This window comes from Nesoenas mayeri (genome assembly GCF_963082525.1).
Source record: "Nesoenas mayeri genome assembly, chromosome: 2".
Classification (NCBI taxonomy): domain Eukaryota; kingdom Metazoa; phylum Chordata; class Aves; order Columbiformes; family Columbidae; genus Nesoenas; species Nesoenas mayeri.
This window is the reverse complement of record NC_137543.1, coordinates 77,083,748-77,108,183: the sequence shown is the minus strand read 5'-3', so window position 1 is coordinate 77,108,183 and position 24,436 is coordinate 77,083,748. Positions and strand designations below refer to the sequence as shown.

The window sequence follows — 24,436 nt, the reverse complement described above, 5'->3', positions numbered from 1 at the left end:
GATCTATATGTACATATGCACATTTGAAAAATGCTTTCTCACTAATATAAAGCCTACTTTTAAATAAAAAAAAAGGAAGAAAAATGATCAGCCCTTATCCAAATTTTAGCAGGCCATAAGTCTCCCAGCTCAGGTGGGCGCATGCTGCTTGGCCTCTCAGCCCCTTCTTGTGGAGAACCTGATGACTTCCATTTGTTCCCCTCCATGTTACATTTCCTGAGCTCATTCACAGCTGTCTTCATTATTCACAGCTCTGAAGTGATGGAAAGAAAAAAGAAAACAAGTGTTTTATCTGTATGTTAATTATGAGAGCATTTTAGATGGGGAGGTGGGCAGGGGAGCCATGGAGGTGGTGACTCTTCTTGTTGCCTTGCAGGAATGTCAGCTCTGCTGGAGAGGAGGCCCGCAGAAGAATGAGGGAGTGTGATGGCCTGACAGACGCATTGCTGTACGTGATCCAGTCTGCTCTGGGGAGCAGTGAAATTGATAGTAAGGTTTGTCATCTTTGTCTTTTCAGGAGCAAGAAATCCAGGTATTCAGGGTACCTCACAACTGTAAAGTCACAGGTTGTTTAAAAAAATGCATTGTGAAGGATGCCTTAGCACAGCATAATTTAGCCCAGTTTTTTCTTTCTCTTCTGTTGAGCTGTGTATTTTTGTGTGCTAAGTGTTTTATTTGTGTCTACCTGTGTTGTGTACACAGGAAGGCATGTCATCCTCTCGCTTGAGTTATTAAAGGAGAAAATACTATAGTGTCTTAAGAAGAGCAAATATGTCATATGCCGTGTAAACTTTTACGGTAAAATTGATTTTCAGTATCCAGTATGAGATAGAACTAATAAGAATGTGGTAGACTTACAAGACAAACAAACCCCCCAAAAATTGGCAGTTTTGCAGTACTACCTACATTATTTCCTCTTGGAAGGGGATCAATAAATGCTTTCAATAACAACCAGTTCAAGTTGTATTTTTGTCATCTTTTCTGAAGTACTAGGATATGAACATGCTTCTCCAAAGGTAAAAGGCACTGCCTAAGTAAGAAGACTTCAAGCATCTGTAATACATTAGAATATTCCAAACAAGAAGAAAAGGCTAGTTTCAAATACCTTTTCCTTTCAGTATGTGGTGCTGAATTAATTACAGTTGGTGTTCTAGGGTAACCATGGTCCATTTGCAAATGCCTAAGAATTGCAGGAGAGCAGCCCTTTACACAGCAAAACCTTAAAGCCCACTGGGTTTGTACTTCTGCTATCTGTAGGAATGGGGAATACAAAGACCCTTGACGATTCAAAGCTACAAGTCAAGAAGGAGTGAACTCTGTCCAACTGCATCATAAGAACCAGCTTTTGTGGCTTGTAGGAGTTCACTTTAGTGAAGAAGGCATCAGCTTCATTTGAGCCTTGGATGTTTGCTTATCGGTTTTTAGTTAGAGGTAGCATTGTCCTCAGGGTAGACTCAGCTAATTTGTTTTTGATGTAATGAGAATTCCAAATATGAAAACTATTATTTGTAAAAACAGGAATTAAAATTTAGAACCCTAATCAACAAATGCAAAGCTTCAGCACATTATGCCTGTGCAGAGGTAAATATTAGCAAGAATGAGTAAAGAGTGAGTAAAATTCACATATGGAAGTGTTAAAGAAAAGTACAAGAGGCATTAAGCTTTTTGAACAATTTATGGTCACTATGAGGTCTGCAAAGCTGTCAGATGTCAAAGGTGCACTGAGAATGCTTTCTATACACACATATATTTCTACATATGTTTATGTATTTGGTTGGAGATGTCAAATTAGTACAAGTATAATATGAAATTTCATCTGTGTTAAAAACCAAATAAATAAATACTCCTATCTAGGTGAGTATGAGTTCAATATAATCTTTGGAACTTAATGTCATCTCAAAAAGCCATGTGCCAAATGTATACCTGGCATAAGCTCATAATATAGGAAAGTAAATGAAACCACATCTGTTTGCCTTACTGGTGAATATAGCAGAATATGGTAGGGTCATTCCATGGAGCATTACGTACAGTTGAAATAAACATAGATAGGTACAGACTGAATTTATTAACCATGCTTTCCCTGTCTTTAGAAAATTAAGCCCATATACTTTTCTTATTAGGAACAGTAAAACCCAGTTGAACTAACTAAATGACTAGGCTTCAAGTAAGTATAAACTGAACTTCTTTTAGACTTTCAGAAATTGTACTGAGTTATAGGTGAATTTTCTTCCACTGGGTCTCACTCCATTGCTGGATTCCTGCCAGCATCTTCTACAGAAGGCACAACCTATTAGTGGACAAACAGATGAAAGGGAAAGGCCACCCTTAAGGTATTTGCAGCCTGGCTAGAAGCAGTAAAAGCAGCAAGACTTTGAGATTTCTAGTTTTGCTTCTGGAACTTGAGATACATCATCTGGTCGTGCTACAAGAACTTGTGAAATGGAACTTGGATCCCATTTTTTCTCATCATTTACATAACATTGATGCTAGAAAAATATTACTTATGGCTTGGTTTTGTTTTTAAAACAAAACAAAACACTATTACCATTTTCTGTTTATAGCATTTTCTATCCAGTGAGGTGGGAGCTTGCTGACATTCTGTGTGTGTTCAGGTTATGTTGGTCACTTTTTACCACTGCTTCTGTTTCAGATGGAGCTGCAGTGTGAAATGCAGAATGACAATAAAAAACCTCACACAAAAAACTATTGCCCAAAGAACTGATTTCTTTCCATAAAAATTTCTAAATCTCTACAACTGTAGCTTCCTGGGAAGCTCTCTGCAGTGAGCAGATAATAATTGTACTGGGAAAATGTATGCACAGACATTGATGATATTTCTTCTGCTTTATATATAGAGTGAATAAAAGAAAGATTTTAACTTCTTTTCTGGTTTTGTTTTCTGTATTTTTTTTTGTCATGATTTTCAGACCGTTGAAAACTGTGTGTGCATTTTGAGGAACCTCTCATACAGGCTAGCTGCAGAAACATCTCAGGGACAGCAGATGGGAACAGATGAACTTGATGGATTACTCTGTGGTGATGCCAATGGAAAAGATGCAGAGAGTTCAGGGTGCTGGGGGAAGAAGAAGAAGAAAAAGAAATCACAAGATCAGGTAATGAAAGTTACTTGCAGCTGCATTGCGAGTAGTTGAAGTGCCCATCATTTAAAATATAAATAATTAATGCACTGTATTAGAAATAAAGTGCATGATGCATAATATGCTAAACAGTTGTCTTTGCTAATTAGCTGAGAACTTAAAGCAGACTATGGTTTGAGTAATGAAAGGAAATGTTTGCTTGAGAATGTTGCACATTATGTGGTGATGCCTGGAACTGTAGTCATGGGTATGGTGTGAATGCCATAAATACTGTAAAATGCTCAGTCTATTAAAGGAAGCCATTTATAATGAAAAGTGTAAGTCTTAACATTCAGTTGTGTGCTGGTTTGACTGAAAATGAGTTAATTTTCTTCATGCAGTTAGAAACTTTTATTTTTCATAGATAGCACAGTCATTATTTGAACTTAGTTTGAGAACAAGAGGTAACACTCCAGAACAGAATTAATGTTTTTAATTGCTCTGGTCTGAGAGCCAAGGACACTTTGAGCACTCTGCCCACAGACATGAGGCAGCTGGCAAGGGGGGCATGGATGGGGCAGAGCTTGACTGACATCTAGACTGATTAATAAGAGTATTCCATCCCATTAGCATCATGCTTCATATTTTAGGAGAGTTGTGGTCTTCCAGTGCTCTCTCACTTCTTTGCTTTCTTCACTCTTTTTGTCAGAGTCAGTGGAGTCTATTTGTGACGTTTAGTTTGGCCTTTTGCCATCCTGCCATTTTGCAGGGCCTTTCTGCCTTTTTTCTCTCTTCTCTCTCTGTGATTGGCTGTTGGGACCAGGTGCTGCTGTCTGAGACTGGCTGCTCAGTGTGGATGGAGTTTGTGAGGATTTGCATTGAGTATCTTTTATTTTAGTTTCTAATTCTATTTTATATATATATATATATATAATTTTTTTTTTCCTAGTAGTATATTATTATTTTGTTATTTTATTAAACTGTGTTTATCTCAACCCAAATTTCTCCCTTCTCTTTTGATTCTCTACCACATTTGGGGGTTGGGGAGGGGGTTGAGTGAGCATCTGTTGTGGTTATATTGCTAGCTCAGGTTAAACCATGACAAGGTGTAATCTGCATGTACTTTATCCTGTACTTCCACACAGCCACGTGTGTGTAGAGAGGCCTTGCTGCAAGCAAATATTGGGCTTACATTTTTATATTTGTTTGCTTGAAAGTTAGTCTTGCACTCTGCCTCTACATGTTGAGACAAAGCTGTACAGAACTGAATCAAGAAACATGAGAGAATGTTTAAAGAGCATGCATATCTTGATATATTTAATGTTTTTACAAAACAAAGATTGAGAGGTACAGTGTTGATAGCTTCCTCAAGTTATTTGAGGTGCTGTGAGTTTTTATTTTAGGTGCGTTGACTTTTGAAGTGATTTATCTCCTTGTTTTCACATTAACAACTTAAAATTTCTGCAATGTTGGCAATGATATTGCAGAGAAAGATGTTCTATCAGTACACACACTAAATAGCCATGGGAATGGCTACTAATTTATGGACTTTTTCAAATGCCGTAAGTTGGCAGCAAGTAGGTCTTCATCTCTTGCTAGACTTAATATTTTCCATTGTGATTTATTTCTGTTTCAGATTACTCAAAGGAAATATTAATTTGAGTCAGCAATTCGGTGCACAGAGTATTTGCATATATTCTGTAAACCCGTATTGAAAATATTCCTGAGCTCATAAAGGTAAATTGTGTTAATGTGGAAAAGTTATAGGAACATTAACAAGCTGTGATTCAGGTACTGAAAAACGTGGCATTCCTGAGTAGCAAGACTTCAATTTCACCTGCTCTTCTAGTTAAACACTGCAGTCATCGAATAACTTGAATTTATTATGACCTTTTGTTAGGGTTCCTGTATTAGGTTACAGTGAGATAAGAAGTGCCAAAACAAACTGATTTTACTCCATATAGCAGTCATCATCCCTGTTCCTGAATTAACACTACATTTGCAGTTATTCAAAGTGCAGGAACAAAAACATCATGCCTGGATGTGGATGGGTCATACTGCAACTCGCCTTTTTCTTTTGATGCTCTGTTTGCCAACACACACGTGCACACACACTATATAAGGTCTTTTAAAACTCTTCCTTTCATATTCAGTCATTTCTGGATCTCAGGTTCATACTTTTAACTCTGTACCACTGTGTGTTTCATTTTTCCTGTCAGACTTCTCTGTACTTTAGAGGTTTCCTATAAAAGATCTTTCTCCAAATCCAGGCCAAAGAACTAATCTCTTTTGGCAGATTTCCTTTACAATATATGTGCTTTTGCCTGCTCTTAGATATCCTTTGTCTATTTCTATGAGCATTCATTATCAGCATGTAGCATGATAAAGGTCCTTCCAGATCTGCTTGTGTTTGTCTAATGGAAGGGTTTGATATAATTTTTAAAATCCAAAGAAAAGTAGAGCGATGCACATATTTTCAAGTGTGTGTCCACTAGGGTTTTCTGCTGCAAGGAAATAAATTTACCCTTTCCAGAACTAATTTTGTGGTTCATAGGACCATTTGCCTTACAAACATTAGAAATATTTTTCAAATTCTTTTTCTTCTTTCATCTCATTTCCTTTAAATCTGGACAGCCTACCCTATCTTGCCATATACCAGTTCTCACCTGCAGTTATTATTCAGTTCAGGAATTTAAGGGAGCCTTGTGTAGAGTGTTTTATTCTCACCCCTTGATCCTGGACTTTTGTTGATGACACTAAACATTTTGGAATGTTATCAAGTTAACTAGAATACTACTAGAAACAAATGTGACTGAGGTCTGTCAGCAAGATTAGCATGCCAGAAACAGCTCTCTCAAGTTACTCTCATAAATGGGAAAGAAAACCAGAAAGTTTTTCACATAACTATGCCTTTATATTAATAGCATAGAGCTTAATCCTCAACTCAGACTAGGGTAAGGGGAAAGGAAATTTTATCATCCATTTATTTTGCAAAATTGAACACACAGCTATTTTCAGTTGTGGGTTTTGTGGTTTTGGTTTTGGTTTTTTTCCTGGAAACCACGCAGCCCAAATATGGAGGGGAAAAAAAAAATTACCTTTGCTTCTTTGGCTCTGTCATTGTCTTGTAATTTTTTCAGGGCCCAAATACATCAATTACTACTGAAAAGTAGGACTAACTGGAAACGCAGATCACTTTCTTCCTCTGGACTGTGTCACAATCAGGAATACTCAGTTTACTATTCTGTGTGTGTCAAGAAAAATCAATATTCTTGGATGTTTTGTTGGGGTTGTTTTTTTTCCAGGCAAGAGTCTTTGACAACAGGATCAACTTGTGTTCCTCAGGTTAGTCACAATTCACCTCATCTAAACTAAGCTCATCAGCACTTTTCTGCAGCTTGCAGGAGAATGTTTTCACTTCTCCTTTAGCCATACGTTGTCTCCCTGTGTGCTGACTGCTGCCCTGTATATTGCACATGTACATGTTGTTTTACAGTAATCTTTTCATTTTTCTGCAAGACTTCTAAATTTTTTCAGGTAATGCCTTTCATAACCTCTTTGCAGTGTGTAAACTATTGCCTGCTGCTTGTTCTGTCCCTCAGAACAGATCCTATGCTGTCCTCAGGATGCTATTTCTAGAGCACTCATTCCTTTAACTGCCTCAGCAGGGAAGCTTTTATGCCCTGAAGTATCTTATAATACAGTTCTGAAGATCACACTCATCAAGGACAGTGTTTTACATGTAAATAACCAAGGCATACCTATGGAATCTTCATAGGGTGCAATGATTTACAACATCTGAAACACTGAAAGCACTGCGCACCATAGATTTGGAACCTGTGGAAGGAAACCTTAAAGAAACGGAAGATGAGAAGGATATAAAAGTAGTCAGTTACCCAGATGCCCTGTGAAGAGATGGCATTGAGCTTCAGGCTACTTTTCATAGATCATTCGCACTAGACAATACAAACCTAGTGAGCTGCAGGAAAAGTTCTTCACAAACATAAAAACAGATCTTTCTTCAGGCTTCTTATTATTGTCACTTACAGATACACAAAGTAGAGTTTAGCCCATGATTAAAACTCCCATCATTTACCTGTGTGATTCCTTTAATTCTTGAGAGTTTTGCCTGTCCTGCCAGGCAAAGCACAGGGCACAGACACATCTTTAGGGGTTATGACATCTCAGTACAGGGAAGCAGTATCCAGTTCTGCAGCCCGCTACATTTTATTAGGTTGGTGCTAAAGTAATTGAGGTTTTGGACCATTAATTTTAAATCATTATATTATATGTCCCCCAAAATATGTGTTGAGTGTGTAGGTATTTTTTCTTTTTTTGGCAGCACATGAAGGTCTTGTATAATAAAACTGACTGTCTCAGTCTTCCTCAGAAGATAAGGTTTACAAAACAGCATGTGGAAAAAAGTTCAGATTTTAGTGAATACAATTGTGACATTTTCCTTTTACAGTATACTTCTTCAGTCCTTCACTTAGTTTCTCAAGTGTGTATTTTCTTGAACTCCTTCCAAAGTGTCCAAGATGGACATTTATAGGGTGGTCTTTATTTTTGAATAAAAGTATTCAACTTATCTAAAAGCTGCTAATAGCAAAAGTATTGTAACTGGCCAGTTACACCAGTTGTATCATTTTAGACAGTGGCTGTGGATGAAGTTGCAGCTTTCTGTACTTAAAAAATAAAAAATTTAAAAATTCCAACACACAGCTTGGCATTTCGTTTCCTAAAGTATAAACCAGGAGAAACCTTTAATATTAAAGTCATTTTCTCATTGGCTTTCTCTGTAAAGAAAGTAGAAGTTCATTTCTTTGTTTTATGATTTAGGAAACAATTATCCCTACTTGTCTAGGTTATATTTCAGTTCTAATCGCACATAAGTTACTTAAGGCGAAGAACAGAACTGAGTGGTAATATAAAATGTGTTTTTCATTGAAAAGTCTTTCAAGAACAAATTGGAATATATTTTTCATTAATGACATCAGTTGTCTATACCAGTGCTAACTTCTCTACATCCTGAAATCAAGTAAGAGATGTTTCTTTGTTCAGTTCATAGGTAAGTCTAATGACACCTTTCAAATTACTTTACTTAGGGATTTCTCTTAGGATCACAGGAAGCAAGTTTTCTCCTGATTTCAGAATAAAGGTGGGTGGTGTTGTAAGAGCCCTATCCTACCATAGCTTAGACACCTGAGGCATATGCTTTGTCACGCAAGGTTAATGCTGGAAGAGACACAAGCCTTCTAAAGATTTGTGAGAAAAGGCAGGTATAGCACTGGTACTACCTATGGAAAAACAGAAAGCAAACCTTTGTAAAAGCTTCAGGAAAAAGAGACTCCTCTGACTTTCTTTCTGTCTCAGACCGGAAGGACTGTAATGTCCTGCTGTCACTATTGTTATATTCTCTCTGTGCCTCACCTGTGATCAGCTGTTACTGAGCCCTCACCTCACAAAGCTCTCCAGCTGTAGAGGCCTTCATCTCCAACTGGGACAACATAGACATTGACCTCTCTGCCTTGTATCATGTCACTTTTCAGATAGAAACTAATTTTTGCACCACTGAAAATTTTGTCGCTGCTGTTGGTAGGTTCACTGCTGCCAGCAGGTTTATTCTTTCAGCTGTATGAGAAACAAGGATTATGACAAAAAGCAATTAGGGAAAATAAGGTGTATGGTCCAATTTCAGTGCAAGATTCAGGCAGTTGTCATTAATCCTTATTTTATTTCTTGTTATGCAGCCTGTTATTTATACATGTGGCAATATTTCTTTTCCTTTCTTCACTAAGCAGAAACAGGCTGACTTCTTGGCTTCATGTTCCTCTCGAGTTCCCCTCTGTGATCATTCTTGTCAACCCAGAATCTAGCCCAAAATCTGATTTTTGATTGGAAGTGACACTTTTGAAATGAGCCTGACCTTCTCGTTCACCTTCTGTCAGGACACTTAAGGTATAACAGCAACATTTGAAGTTACATATCGTTACGAATTGACTGGCACACCTCTTTAGCATGCTTGCTAAGTGGGCTGTAAATTCTTCTGTCCAGGTGAAATAGCAGGTTTAAGGTGATAATATTTCAAAAAGAATAAAAAATCAAGCTGTCAGATATGCCCTCTCATGTGGTGAGACTACTATTTCACCAAGTATATTTCAGTACTCGTATCGAGCCATAAGCACAGAAACAGAGAAATGGCAGCAGCTCCTGAGTTTAGCTAATAATCTAAAGTCAGATTAGGGGTGAAAGGCTGTGTTGTCAGTATGTTCTGCTAAGGAAGGATATTATTTCCACTTGCTGCTTGCTTGTCTTGCACAAGGTGGTTATGCCAAGTGTTGATTAGCAAGAAATCAACTATCATTGCAGAGATTCTTAGCAGCTGTTTCTAGATTCTTGCTTGCCTACACAGAAGCATCTCATGTACCCTGGGAATCTCTCAGTATCCTGTATGACCAAGTTGTATCCAAACTCAGGGTTATTAAATATAGTTTATATTTGTCAATTTATGGAATATAGTGGAAAGTCCATTAGCTTCAGCTTCCTATGGAGGGGTGAGGAGAAAGAGATGTAGTGAGATGCCAGAGATTGTTGTCCCTGTATTTAACTCCATCCTGTTTTACTTGGAAGGAGTCTGGTTTTAAGCGAAGACAAAATGCACAAATCAAATGAAATTATTTCTCTTAGCTAAGTTGATGACAAAGTTGAACAAAGGCATTGACAATTATTTTAAGAATATATATAATATATATATGTATATATATAATCTGAAGTATAATTAAGATTTATTCATCTCTCAGATTAATAATAAAGACTCAAAACATTGGAATATTTTGAAAACATTCCAAACACCTTTCCCAAAATTGTAAACACTGTTGCATCAAATTGGGGATGTTACCATTATTTATACCAGAAACCGTATCGAGAAATTGTGCAGTTTTGTTGGGACTACCTGTTGCTGAACCACAGCAGATCTTCCCACTCCCACCCTACTCCTGTAATCTCTCTGTCAGTAGACACTTTCATTTGTATGTGCACCTTTCTTTAGGCCGGGATGTCTAAACTGAAGTTTGACTTGATTAAAATAGTGGCATTCCTGCCTATTTTGTATCAGCTGCATGGATTCCCATCACCCCTGAAAGCAGGCTCCGTGATTTTTATGAGTTTTTTGGTGCCCAACTCTAGATTTCTGCTCTTGACAGCATTGGCCAGTGCATCTCTTGGACAAAGGTTTCCAAAAGAGGGTATTGGACTGATGTGCCAAGGGACGGCTGCCATAGACTGCCACAGCCACTCAGTCCTCTTAAGGGGTCTGTTAGTTTCAAAGTCTTCACCACTTAAAAAATGCTTTTGGTGAGCAGTGTTTAGTTGCTAATATAAACTTTGTCTCTGCTGCTACAAAGAGCATAGCTACAGCATTATCAGACTATCTCCAATGTCTAGGATCACTGGGAAGAGATCAAGATCATTTTAGTTCTTACAGGGTTTTGTTTGAGTTTTTTTCTAGATTTTATTTTTTTAGTAGTGGCTTTTTTGCACAGACAGGGGGAAAGGAAAATAGTCATATTTAATAAGTGAAAATAAAACACTGTTGTTTTGTAATCACAGGAAAACTTATTGTCATGTGATACTCGTAAATTACAAACCCCACCAACTTGACGTTGTTTGAACAAAAACCAAAATATGGAGAATGCATTTTTCTTACTGAGTTGAAGCTTTTCCTGGTATTCAGTACAGTTACACTATTAACATGGATTTGCTTTCATTAGAATGAGAAAGAAGGTGGTAGATGATCTGTTGTGTGGCACGGGTGAGCATCTCAATGAATGATCTCTTTCTCCTCAAAGTTCCTTAGCAAAATGAAAACTTTGGAAACTTTATTAAAGTACTCCTACTGTCAGAAGTGTCATTCTTAAAAAGCTTGTATTTGGCTTTTTTAATATATTCTTAACTTTCATCGTTTCTTTGCACCAGTTTCAGGAAATGAGAGATTGTATCTCACCCACGTAACAAACAGTCTGTCAGCTTCAACCACAATATATGTGAGTAATTTCAGCTGAAGGAGGGAAGCCTGGAAGGAATATTTGTTTATGACTTTTTTTCCCTCCTTAGCATAAGCTAGAAAGAGTAATTGCATGCAGTTGTCCTCTTTTTCAGAGGCTCCTAATACATCCACAGCCTATCTCAAATAGACCTTACTGATCATTCCTGATGGTCTGCAACAATACAGGAACTATTCCAGTAATTCACTAGATAGAGTTTTTTAGTATACTGCCTCGGTTCATTAATATTGAGCAATATGAACTACAAAGCAACTTCTGCCCTCAGCCACCACTTGAGAAAATGGACTGTAATATCATTTTGGGGAAAATACTTTTTTTGCTCAGGCATTTGATGTTTATATTTATGAAACACAAAATAAATGGGTGAAGAGCAGGAAAATCTCCTCCTCAATTGCTTTGCCACTCAGCTGCTCTGGGCACAGACACCACATATGAAGAGTAGTGCAGGACATTATCCAATGTCACTGGATTTACTGCACATGCAGGTGCGGTACCAAAGACATCCATCACCCTTACAAGGACCCTGAGGCATCACAGTGTCTTGAGAAAAATGTCTTCCCCCATAGTTGGTGATAAATTAATGCGATCATGTGCTAACAGTGAGTAGCAAGAAGGGTGGGGAAATGCAGTAACTTGTCTCACATATTTTGTAAAATGTTTTCTCATTACTGGGCAGAATAGCAAAACCACATTAAATATTAATCTATCTGCAAGTATTATTTCTAGTGCTTTGTAAGTACCAGCACAGCATGAACATATATACAGGTCTATTTATGTCAGCTGATTTTCAGCGGTGTTTGGGATTGTAAATACTGAAATAAAGTAATACTATAATAAGTACCCTGTGCAAACACTGTTCAGTTGCATAATGTGTCCTAATTTGTGCAAATTGGAAGGAGATGGATGAAGACCTGAATTTGTGACCTTGGACATCACAAGTCGTTCATTAGTGGACTTAATAAGGTACAAAGCCCAAATCTGATATGAGGTCAGATTTGACCTGTAATACATGTTTCTCATTTGTTTTCAAAAAATATTCTGGCAGTGCAAATGATTGAATTCCAAGAGTTAAGGAGAAGGTTTTTATGTACTTTTTTATGAGCTGATGAGAAGTCATTTCTGGCAGAGATGGTGATTTATATGGAGAAAAAAGGACTGAGTCGCATACAGTGAAATCAACCTATTGGTTTAAAGGCAGAAATGTATTAAAAAAATTCAAAAGCACAGCCCTATAACAGCGTCATTGCAAGGGAGGCAATTTTCCTGTAGTTTCTCAACCACTACTGGGTATTGCCGTGCCAGTTCTTTTAAACTGTGGTGACTTTTGTCCAGTACAGTGAGTTTCATATCTGAGCAGCTCTCTGATTTTGAGTAACTGCTCATGTGTATTAAATGGTCCCACTAGCTTTCCATTTTGTTGCATTTTTTTCTGCTTTTATTTAGAAAAAAATAGTGTTCTGGATTCTCAGTGGTAGTAATCTGGCAAAACCTTGTGAAAGTTAAACTATGTTAGCTGTTATTAGATAATACTTGATTTATTGTCTTTTAAACTATATGTATATTTTTGAAGTTAGCTTAACTAAAATGATGATTTATACTTCCTGAAAATGCGAGAATCTAGTTTCTTTCCCCGTACAATTAACATTGTGTTGTTTGACTCATAACTAATCAAATCAGCTGGGAAAATTAATTCCTGCAGAGCTAAACAAGGAATTAATTTGGCCTATGCTATCTTACTATGTCTAGCAGATATTTAATGTTATGACACACATTTTTTATCAACGTAATCACAGGAAGCTCTAACCCATGGCATTAAAAGGTTTACTTTGCATCATATCATGCAGTCTCTACCTGTCAGAGGTGTTAGATGAGAATGTATTAAAAAATCAGGGCTTGTTTTTAACACTAGTATTAAGGCTATGAATTTTCTAAATCTCTTTATCTGTTCAAAGCAAAGAAAAAATCTGCTGGGTGAATCACTGTTCTGCTGGAGTAAAGTTTCTCTTTCTGGTAGTGAGTTTTGTGCAATAACCTGCTTATTGTCCAGGTGTTAATACTGCCCATTTTGGATATCGAACTAGGGTTATTTTCATGGCAAAACTCTTTATGTGATGAGAGGAAAAGTCTGTTTTGTGAGGGGTGGTTCTACCTTCTACACTGGAGTCTCAGACTGTATGGCTGGCAATGTGACTGAACGCCTCCACAACTTGCATGGTGAGAAGCCAGAAGAAGTTGAAGAGCTGGAGGAGACTTGTCACACTGGGGCCTTTCAGGGAATGGGGGGCTCATGGCCTTTCATTATTTAGTTTTCCACATCAGTGTTTCATGTTGTTGTTTTTTTCCCCTCTCATGAGAACAAAGAGAACATGGAAAACTGAGCAGGATGTGAAAAAGAAAATTCTCTTCATATGCGAGCTCTAGATTTGCCTCTTAAGATACGTTCACATTCTCTGGGCTTCTGTTCTCACACAAAGAAACAGATGCAGTGAAAAAGTTTTGTTATGTCAGCTAGCTAAAACTCTGATTTCTGCCTGATGCTATAGCTCCTCTATAAGGAGTATCAAGGATGAAATTTGGTTTCTCTGTGAACATGTTATGCTAAAACTGAGAATGGCTGCTTGCAAGCAGATGCCTTCACACATGCAGACATAGACATTATAGCCTCAACTGAGGCAATTGTTAAGTGTTTTTCTGTTTCTCGCTGACAGTCTGATTTGTATCTTCCAACAGTGGGATGGAGTAGGACCTCTCCCAGACTGTGCAGAACCACCCAAAGGAATCCAGATGCTGTGGCACCCTTCAATAGTCAAACCCTACCTCACACTTCTTTCTGAGTGCTCAAATCCAGACACGCTGGAGGGGGCAGCAGGGGCACTGCAGAACTTGGCTGCTGGGAGTTGGAAGGTAGGAATATTAACGAAATATGTATTTCTTTTTCAATTCAGAAGAAAACCCTACAGATGACAACAAGTAGGTGATATAAATGTATCTGAATGCTCCTGGTAGTGGAATAACCCTCTGTTTTCATGGAACTATCTACAGTCAAATTTGAGATAGTATTTTAAGTCCTCTGGATTGATACAGGTAGTCATATCATAGGACAAGTCAGCATACAGCAGTGAAAATCACATTGGTCAAGTCAAGTATGAAAAATTGCCACTGAAAACCAATATCCAAATGAGAAGAAGCAGCATTTTTGTGAATCTGGGGTGACAGAGCCGTGAAAAATGAGCCAAAAATATCACCAGTGACAATCAAATGAAACCATATTGTTTATCACTGCAGAAACTGGTTGACATTCTGTCTCTTAAGAGAAACCAGGCAAGAGCAGATCAAGATATAAGTGACGTGATATCAACACAAGTAGTCCTACTATCTACTTTTTTAAAAAAATAGGACACTATTATAATGTGTCAACAATGTGATTAAATATGTAGAATAAGCAAGGAAATGCTCAATCAGGGTACTCTATTCCAGCTCATCCTACTTTTCAGTTATTATCAAAAGATCTGTTTTTCTCTCTCATGATATTTGCAGTGAACTGAGAAAAAATTTAAAAACTTATTTATTAGATTTTGAAAATATTTCTAAATTTAGATCAAATCAATAAAATTCAAGATAACAGTTGAGCCTGGTTTACTTTTTGGAGCAATTACTTCATCACTGTCCTGATGATAAACTAGTTGGATTGGGTGAAAGTACTAATTATCTAGTCCTATTCTGTTAAGATAATGCCTTGATTTTAAGTTAACTCTCAGTGGGAATTTTTTACATTTTCTATGAAAACATTCATATATGGGGAAATGCAATTATCAAAGTTAGGTCTCAGAAGTTATCCTGTTTGGGTTTTAAGAGTTTGGGTATTTGTATGTGATATGTAAATACTGATTTAAAGAGGCATTCATTTTGGAATGTTAGCCCTGAGGCTACTAAGTTATTTTTTTGCCTTGAAGTTTTGTTGGAAGCTGAGTTGGCACATTCAGTAGATCTGCAGAGGCACATGAATTTTTTTTAGTCCATCAAACTTATAAAATGCCTTTGACTATTGCCTTCATTGACATATGAAATGAGTAACAAAAGTATCTGGCAGCAATTTCTGTTCTACAAAGTGCTACGCGTACACTGTGCTTGAAAATCATTATACTTTTATTATTCTCATATTGTAGACCACATCCGATTGTGTAATCCTGGCACAGAAACACAATAAATGTGCTTTATTCATCTGGGAATGGGTGTAGCCCTGGTCCAAATGAGAAAACAATGCGTGCATATTTGCTAGGAGTAATAGGAGTGCTAAAATCCAAGTGGTGCCCCTTCTACAATTTCTAATAAATCTGTACCTGCCATCCTTTATTTGGCAGAAGTGTGTGGTGGCAAGGGGAAGGAAGGCTCCGCAGAGCTCATTGGCATGTGCTGGGCTAGAAAAACTGATTTGAACTTTAATACTATCCCTGCTGATACCATGGGAAAAGCTCAGTTATTCTCATGTTGCTCTATTTTTCTAAAGGTTCGCCAGTGCCATTACAAGTGACGTGCAGACACAAAATGAATATCCTTAATTTCACGTGTCATACTAGCCATTTTTGTGAGGGGAATAATCCTCTTTGGGGATTACATAAGCATTGATGTTTCCACCTTTTGACCTCTCTTTTCCACTGCTGCAATCTTCTAAATATAAAATGACTGAAATAAAAGATAGAAAACTCCTAAAAGATGAGGTTATTCCTAAGGGGAATTTTAATTTTTTTTAGTTCCTCCAAGATATTGTAATTGTATAAAGAATGGGAATAGAATTTTTATATATATATATATATATATATATATATATATATATATATATATATATATATATATATATATATATTTTTTACTTCAAGTCTTTCAAGAAGAACTTTAAGATGGACTGAAAGAGAGCAAACTGCATTAAAATAAATAGTGTCGCTATTAATAGCAATAGCAATTGTGGGGCTTTTTTCCAATTAACATTGTTTTACTAGAAGAAGCGTAAGGCTCACACACTTCCCAAGTAATGGTCTTTTCTGGAAAAAATTATGGTACAGTTTATATGCTTGCATAATGATTTCCTAGCTGTTTCACCTTTTTGGTTCCTCTGGTACAAAGCTGTCTAATCCTCTTTGGTGACCAAGAGGTAACACTTAACCATCACCACAGATAACAGGAGTTAGGTAAATGTCTGTGACTAGAATTAACAGATGATATGTGTCTAAATCCTCTAGACTGCTTTTGAATATTTCAAACATATAGGGAAAGCAACAGTATGTAGCTTTAAGGATTAATAGCTGAGAGAGGCTAAAAGTTTTATTTCCGAGAATATAGTTCCTCATTGACACATATACATAAAGTCAGCACATGCACACAATAAACCATAATCTGTGGAGCATTTTTAGCACTGCTTCTGCTGCAGGAATTCTTTCTAAAGCCAAATACTAACAAAAAAGAAAGAAGTGTGACATACATATATTTGCATATAATTTTCCTGTGTCAAGACAATATGCTTTGGACCAAAGCCTTGACATATATTACCCATCTGTAATTTTTTTTTTTACAATGACTAATACAATCTTTGCTCTGTGCAGTTATTGTTGGAACCAAGACAATCTTTAACAAATCAGAAAAAGAGCATATTGGTGACAAATACATTAACAGATCCAAATGAAAGTTTACCAGTAAAACAGGATACTGACCTGAGGTATGAAGAAGGATATTTTCAATGTGAAAATTCAATCTGGGATAGATCATGTCTGCATATCTTGACTTTGATGTATATTCTGGTTTTGAAGAAGAGATTGACAGCTTGTTTACCAGACAGAACTCATTTTGGAAGAGGCTCTTTCAGGTGAACATGAAAGATTGTTCATACCACTGTCCTGCACCAAAGTGTTACATAAGGAGGATGCTGGTATTGGAATCTGAAGGAAGCAAACCCATTCCTTCCATGGAAAAATACATACATATCCTCACAGACCTCTCTTTTTTGTTCATGTACTGATCCGATGCATCTGTGCATAATATGAATGACCCTTCTGGAATAATATATATGGAGACATCCAAATATGTATGCTTTTGGGGGAGATTTGACAAGTAAAAGTTTTCCACGTCTCTGCCAGGATACATTTAAGAGGTGACTTCTCCTTTGCGCAGTGGCCTGTGATACTGGCAGCTGGTCACTGCATGTCCCCCTCCTGGTGGGGTTGATGGCCACCAGCAGTCCACACTCCAAGTACACATTCAACCTGACAGGGTCGGGTTGTCAGCGTTGGGCTTGCATGCACCTACCCCTTCCGCAAAGCTCAGCTGCTACCTGGGGCCAGGTGGGTTTCTCTTTGAGGGGACTCATTGCTTCCCAAAATATTTTCTCCCATCAAATCATAACCAAGGTACTTTCACTGTATTCTAAACCTCCTAGAGGCAAAAGGAGCAACACATAAAAAGGATGGCCATTGATTTGGGATTTGCTTTCTTTTGTTGCCGGTCTGGGATATGGTTGTTTCCAAAAGTAGAATTTTTCTAATTATACTTAACATGAATTTATATTTTAAAGCTGCCTAATAATATGAAATAAAAATTTAGGCAATTCCTTCCCCATCAGGCAAATAAGGCTTGAGACATGCCTTTGGAAACAGTGGAGACTCTCTACTTCCCACTAAATATCTACTTTCTGTTAGTTTTCTTTGCCACTTAATTTGGATTTGGCAAGTTTGTGTAAAAATGCAAGAAGAAAAATAGGAAGTTTGCTGACTCAGTTGTATTCTGAAGACATTTGCCTGCTTATTAAGAAATTTCTCTCTCTCTCTCTTCAAAACTGAAGTCCTTTCTGCAACCTCATATCATTATTTATTTTAATACCTTGGATTAAAAAAATTACAAGGTGTAAAATTACAAGATTCATCCTGTAAAAGGAAATCTCCATATATCTTTTTATGTGTAGTCTGGCATCAGTATTTTTCCTTAGATGGTGGGAATAAAAGTGGCAAGTTCTTTTTAGTTTTCACCTTAGTCAGTAGGCTATTAATACATTAAATCTACTGAGCATGTAAAAAATTATATGCACAATGTCCTAGAGTTAACAATGTCAAGAATCCAAGGTTATGTCCTTTCTGAACAAAATTTCCCTCTCAGGAAGAAAGGAAGTATTGGGATATCTGTGTATTACGATGTCTGTCTATATGTATCTGACAGCTAAATTTAGGCTGATGTCAGTTTATCTGCCAGAGATATTTCTGCAACACCTTTTGCTGTGAACTTACTTATACAATCACAAAAGGGCTGTGGTCAGAAGGGAGATCTGGAGATCATCTGGTCCAACCCCCTGCTCGAGCAGGGTCAGCTAGAGCCAGTTGCCCAGGACCATGTCCAGACGGCTTTCGAATATCTCCAAGGATGGAGACTCCACAACATCTGTGGGCAACTTGTGCTGGTGCTTGGTCACCCTCGCAGTGAAAAAGCATTTCCTGATGTTCTGCAAACCTCCTGTGTTTCAGTTTGTTCCCATTGCCTCTGGTCCTACAATATTCTCTTTCCTATTACATGCAGTTAAAAATGCAGTGTTGTCACCACAAGTAGGATTTCCTTAGCTATGTCAGACCCTTAAAAATAATTCTTCATTCATATGATCTCGTTTTGTTTTAATATAGTATCATAACTTACACAGGTAATGCATATCTTTTAAAGACAGGAAACAAGTTCTACTATGTTTCTGTTGGCAACATAATGGCTTACTTTAGAACAGGTAGCATAACTGCTCTGGGCCTTGATTAGTCCCTACCATGTGCCCAGTCTTCAGTTCAGTCACTTTTCAGACTTAACAAACTTCCCTCATGTGCTTTAATGACAGGATGGGCAGCTTCATTTTCCTAAGTATCTCTTAGCTCCTTGGGCTCCTTAAAATCAGGAACAAGTGCTACTCTGTTTAAGTCCTGCAATTGCATGAGGCCACAGCATTTCCTGACTGGTTCTTTCTATCTCATTTCACTTCATTTGTGTGTGTGATCACAGTCAGCAGGGAATGATAAGGCTTTTTGGTCAGACAACTAAATGTCTCTGCCTTTGATCCCCAACAGGTATGATAGCCATGTGAATGAGGTTTATGGGTCATTGCCCTGATCTCTTGACATAGCTAGATGTGATCTCGGTCTTTGTTCCTTTGGCAAGCAACTACATTTATTTTCTTCATTCCATCCTAGAGAAATCTGAGTCTCATGGGAGCCGGAGCTCCATTAAGTATTTTATTAGATAAGGAAACTGAAAACATAAAAGGGACTGATTCAGTCACAAGGTCAACGCAGCTACTTCAAAGAGTAGTATGAAAAGAGTTTCAAGATCCTTACCATTCAGACACTTGCAGATAATGAGTAATTATTGTCTAAAGCAGCAGACATCTAGGTTATCAATCTTCCTCTTATCAGGCAAGGACATATTGTGGGTTCTTCTCCAGACTTTTCTGATGACTCTAGTTATTTACATATTAACTCTTTGGAGTTTCATCACACTGTTTCAGAAGAAAGTTTTTTTGGATTACAGGGAAAAGGCTTACATTAATTTTCTCCAAAATATTAATATTATGAATCCTTATGTGATAGGATGAAGAAAATTGCTTGTAACACATCACATAATCAACAAAGGCAAACATTTTAAATAAACTGTGCTTTATTCTGTCAGGAATTCTTAGCTGGGTGGAGTCCACTCCCATAGATGAGGCTACATCAATTAATACCAGGAAACATATTGGCTCTGTAGGCAGGAATACAAGGTTCAAGTGACAGGAGAATATTCAAGAAGCAAGACCTGCTGCTGCAAACACCTATATCACAGATATCATGAGAAGATCATCATGGACATCAGTTTGTGGAGTTGGAGCACAGCAGCTCACAGTGAATTCATGCTCAGAGTAATCTCTTACTATATTCAGTTTGCTTCACAAGAGATGTGTCACTTTTGTCTCAAAGCCTTTCTTTTTTAATTATATTAGGTACAATGTTTGGAGAAGTCATTGTAATGGCTCTCAGATCATTTTGAATACATGGTGCATATTTGTACTGCAAAACCAAGAATGATGAGGTGCGAGGGCAGTTCCTTCTGAACTTTACATTCCTCAGACATTTAAGATATCTTCTGTTAACACCACTGTAGTTTTCTCTAATTTATTTCATTAACTATATATCTTGACCCACTAGATTTTTTCCTTTCTCTTTAAGCTTGACTAAGGTCATGGAGCAAGAGCACAGTAACCAGTTAATACTTATCTCTTGTCCCAACACGAAGTAGAGAACGTACTGGTGGCCTACCAGATGGGATCATTTTTAAGCACAAAACACTGCAGGCAGGGAAAAGAAAGTCTCCGGGCAGTGCTCCCTCTATTCAGAAGTTGCAAAAGGATAAATAAGATTTCAGAGCCTTGCTCTTTGTCAGGTGGTGTGACATCTCAGGGATCCCAGCAGAGTTATCTGAGTAAAATAGATCAGTACTTTTCTAAGTGGAATGTAAAAATCGTCTCTTTTTTTTTTTCCTGATGCATGAATTACATTGAGTATGATCAGACAAAAAGGAATATTGATCTTTGATTACTCATAGATTTTTTTATTATTTAGCATGCGGTTCTCTTCCATGGTCTGTTGTTCCACTACTGATAGGAGACAGCCCCCTTCCAAGCCTCTCCTAGCAAACTCTGAGCCTCACTAATCTTCCTGGTTCTGTTGGTAATGTAGTTTGCTTTGTCATGCTTGCTGCTCTGATTTGGCTTTCATTTCACAATTTTGTCTCGGCAATTCCTTTTGATATTCAATATCACAATAGTCTTTGAGTCATAATGTTGAACTGTACCAACACAATCAAATTCTAGTCAAAACTGAAGTATGTGATGGTGAAATATTCTGGAGGTACTTTGATAACACTGATGTCAATGCCAAGAAAGTGAATCCATTCAAAATATCAAGTGTATATAATTGTTGGTAGTCCTTTGGCATTTTTTTGTGGGTTTATTTTGGTGGGTATTTTTCATTTTGTGCTGGAAATTTTTCATTTCTTTAGTTTGGTCTGCTGTGGTCATGCCTCATAGGAGAACAAAGAAAACCATATGAAACACTAAAATGACTTAACTGCCTAAATGCTTTTCAGTTTTTCTGAAATAATAAGTAAGTTTGATCTAGATTAATTACTCTTTTGTTGAGTTTCAGCCTAATGTAATCTTAATCCTTAGAGGCATTCAGCTCTGGAGAGGGTCCTTTATAACAATAACTGTGACAAACTAAAAACTAATTATTTGGTTTACTGTATTTTTCTGTTTACTTACTATGACAAAAATAAAAAGGGAACTACTAATGACAGTGGACATAGAGATGCACTAAGTACCTTCAAGGTGATGTACAGTAGTTATGCCCTCTGAATTCAATTATCTGTAAAAAGTATTCATGCACAGATTGTGGCTCCTGTGCTTGTCTCTGATAATTTAGCCACAATCTGATGCGATAATAATGATTTTATTTTATTTTTTGGCTTCTTGTTTGCTCTGAAGTCTTTGCCATTCCCTTAGGAACCCTTTCTCTTTACAAACTGAACAGCTGACACTGCCACTGATTTGTGGAGTAACGGGATGATTAAGTATATTGGCAGAGTGCCTCATTTACCTACTGGTAGGCAACAAACCCTTCCTCTCTTTTCTTTCTTATGATTTTTCATCTCTTTTATAATTCACCGAACTTATATTAGCAATTGACCTGCAATGGGGAAATACAGATGAGTTTCACGATAGCTTTAGGCAAACAAAAGGATCATCAGTATACGCAAGAGCGGATCAATTTTTCCATTCTCTGCAAGAATAAAATAGCCGTTTTGAGGCATCTCAATTTGAACGTTCCGGAAATCCACACAGCACAGCCTAATTGCTTGCAGAGACTTATCCTAATTGGCAGCTTAAGGAAAGAGACACAGACGTCTCTTACCACTTTCCACATGGAAAGTTCTCTGGAGACTGTCGAAACAATTAATAGACATTTCTGTATTTCTGCCTAAGGTGCATGACTTGGAAACGCAGATGAAATGATAGCAAATCACACATTGAGGAGTCTGTGAACTTCTCCCAAAGCGATGGCATTCTCTGGAAATAGAGAGCTGGGGGGGAAAGAACACGCAGCAGAGAGGAGAGGTTTCACACATCCTTCTCTCTCTTTCTCCCATTGTTTTATGTATGTGTGTGTATATGTGCATCTGTAAAACATTATATCTGGATTTTTCCCCTATGAAAACATTGGAGTGGTATTTTTGACTATTGTGATCAAATTAATTGGTTCATTACACATGCTGAAGGCTTGCATGTCATTTATTCAGTAAGGAGGTTTATGTTGTCTCTTTTTTTCATACTGAGATATTTCAGTGTTTCTCCTACAATGTCTTCTGCTCTCCCTAGGGTTAAAAAAATGCATTTCTTAATTTGTTTCTTTTAGACTTTGTTTTAGAATGGATGATGAAAATACTACAAGAAGTCTATTCTAAGCCTGGATTTCATAAAACAAGTGCTTGTGTTTTCCCTTGGTAGCTGACTAAAAAAATTCAAAGGAAAACTATTTACTGAGGTTTTAATATGGAGGTTTTTATAGTATATTGAATAATCTGTAAGATCATTTTAGATTCTCTCTGGTATTGAATAAACACAAATAAGGTTTTCTTTAAAAAAAAACACCCCCAGTGTTTCTCCATGTAACCCATATTGGAGGCACTACATCTGTGACATCCTTTAATGATGAACGAGAGCATCTTTCAATACACAGTCTGCAAGCTTCAGCTCTCACCTCACCCAGACGTGCTCACTCCTTTCTCGATGCTGCCGTGAACTCTCACTCCGGCAGTCACCTTGTCATCACAGCAGACACAGTGGAGGCCTTTGCTGTGAGAGGTGTAAAAAAACAGCAATGGGAGTTTTTAAGTGTAAAATGCTATTGCTTTGGGTACTCCTAGCTGCAGGTGAGAGTGTGTTTAACTGGCAAGTAAATACATGTTGATTAAAAAGAGGAAGCTTAGACAGGTTAATTTGGTGTTTTCATAGCATCCTTTATATTTAGTATTCCATTAAAATCAATATATAGGAAAGAAATTATTTTTCAGCAGATACTTCCAGTTAAACTCACTGATCTTTAAGATGTTTTATTTTTTTATATGATGATCATCCTATACACTGGTTCTAGAGAGGAGACTGGAGGAGAGAGCATAGAATAAGATCAGTCAAGAATCCTGCTACCACTTCTCTCACCTAAAACCTATTTGTTTTGCTGTAGAAAATGCTGACACATTTATGTTTTAGACATATTACACTACTGTGCTTAGCGATGCCAAGAACCCGATGTCTCATTTACGTGACTTTAAAGCTTATTGTAACCATTATCACTTTCATCTACAGCGAAGTCCAGTCAGCTAGCTTTTGTTCTGCATGGTTACTACAGAGGAGAAATAATAAAATAATTTTCTTTAAATGCTGGTTTCTTTTCCTTTTTCCTAATTTCCCTGAATGGCTTCCCTTGGAATGAATTTCTACTCCAGATATTGCAACATTGCAGCCCTTCTTTGTCTCTGTATCTATGATTGTTACCATGAAATAGATTCTGGCTTTTGCTGTTCAAGGCACCTGTCCATAGCATAAATAGATGCTAGCTTTTAAAGTGAACAATTCAGCTCTGGTAAGTAAAGGCCATATGAAGAGGTTAAGCATGGTCTGCTGACAGTGAATGTGCTTACAATGTTCTAATGCTTCATTTAATGGAATTTGGTTTTATAATACTTCTTCTGTTTATGGAGAAATGCTGTTGTGATCTAACTGTTCTTTAAGGTGGGACTTAACTGTTCTTTAAGGAAAGTTTGTCAAAAGAGAAGGGTCATCATGATCTGAAAATCCTAAGGCTTATCAGCTTAGTTTCTGAAATATTTGAAATATTTCAAAGGCTAAGGGTTTCCAGAACTTTGTCTTCACTTTCCAGGTATGATGGCAGGATAAGCATCCATGCCATAGTACTGAAAGGAGGGAGAAGCTCTGCTTCAATGAATTCCTTTAAACTATCAGTACAAGGAGCACAAATATGAACTTGAGGAAAATTACAGAGAAGACTTCAGGATGAACATCCTGCAGGTGTACAAATACCTCAAATATGGCAATATCCATAGATTTTAGAACCACAAGGTCACAGTTTTGGTCTTGTTTATGTTTTTTCCAACTTCTGGAGCTAACAGTGGAATGGAAAATAGAATAGTATAGTTTATGCTCCATCCCTTCAGATGCTGGGCACCCCAAGT

The 24,436-nt window shown here is 37.3% G+C and overlaps 1 protein-coding gene across 1 annotated transcript in view; it reads left to right on the top strand.

The window, feature by feature from the left end:
* The window catches only part of CTNND2 (catenin delta 2), a gene marked incomplete at both ends in the record, with an annotated part of 526,522 nt that overhangs the window by 425,829 nt on the left and 76,257 nt on the right, over window positions 1–24,436 (top strand). Inside the window, 3 exons of the mRNA XM_080340633.1 lie at window positions 377–494; window positions 2,928–3,113; window positions 13,871–14,044. Coding sequence (XP_080196759.1) covers window positions 377–494; window positions 2,928–3,113; window positions 13,871–14,044 — 478 coding nt within the window. The remainder of the gene's footprint in view (window positions 1–376; window positions 495–2,927; window positions 3,114–13,870; window positions 14,045–24,436) is intronic.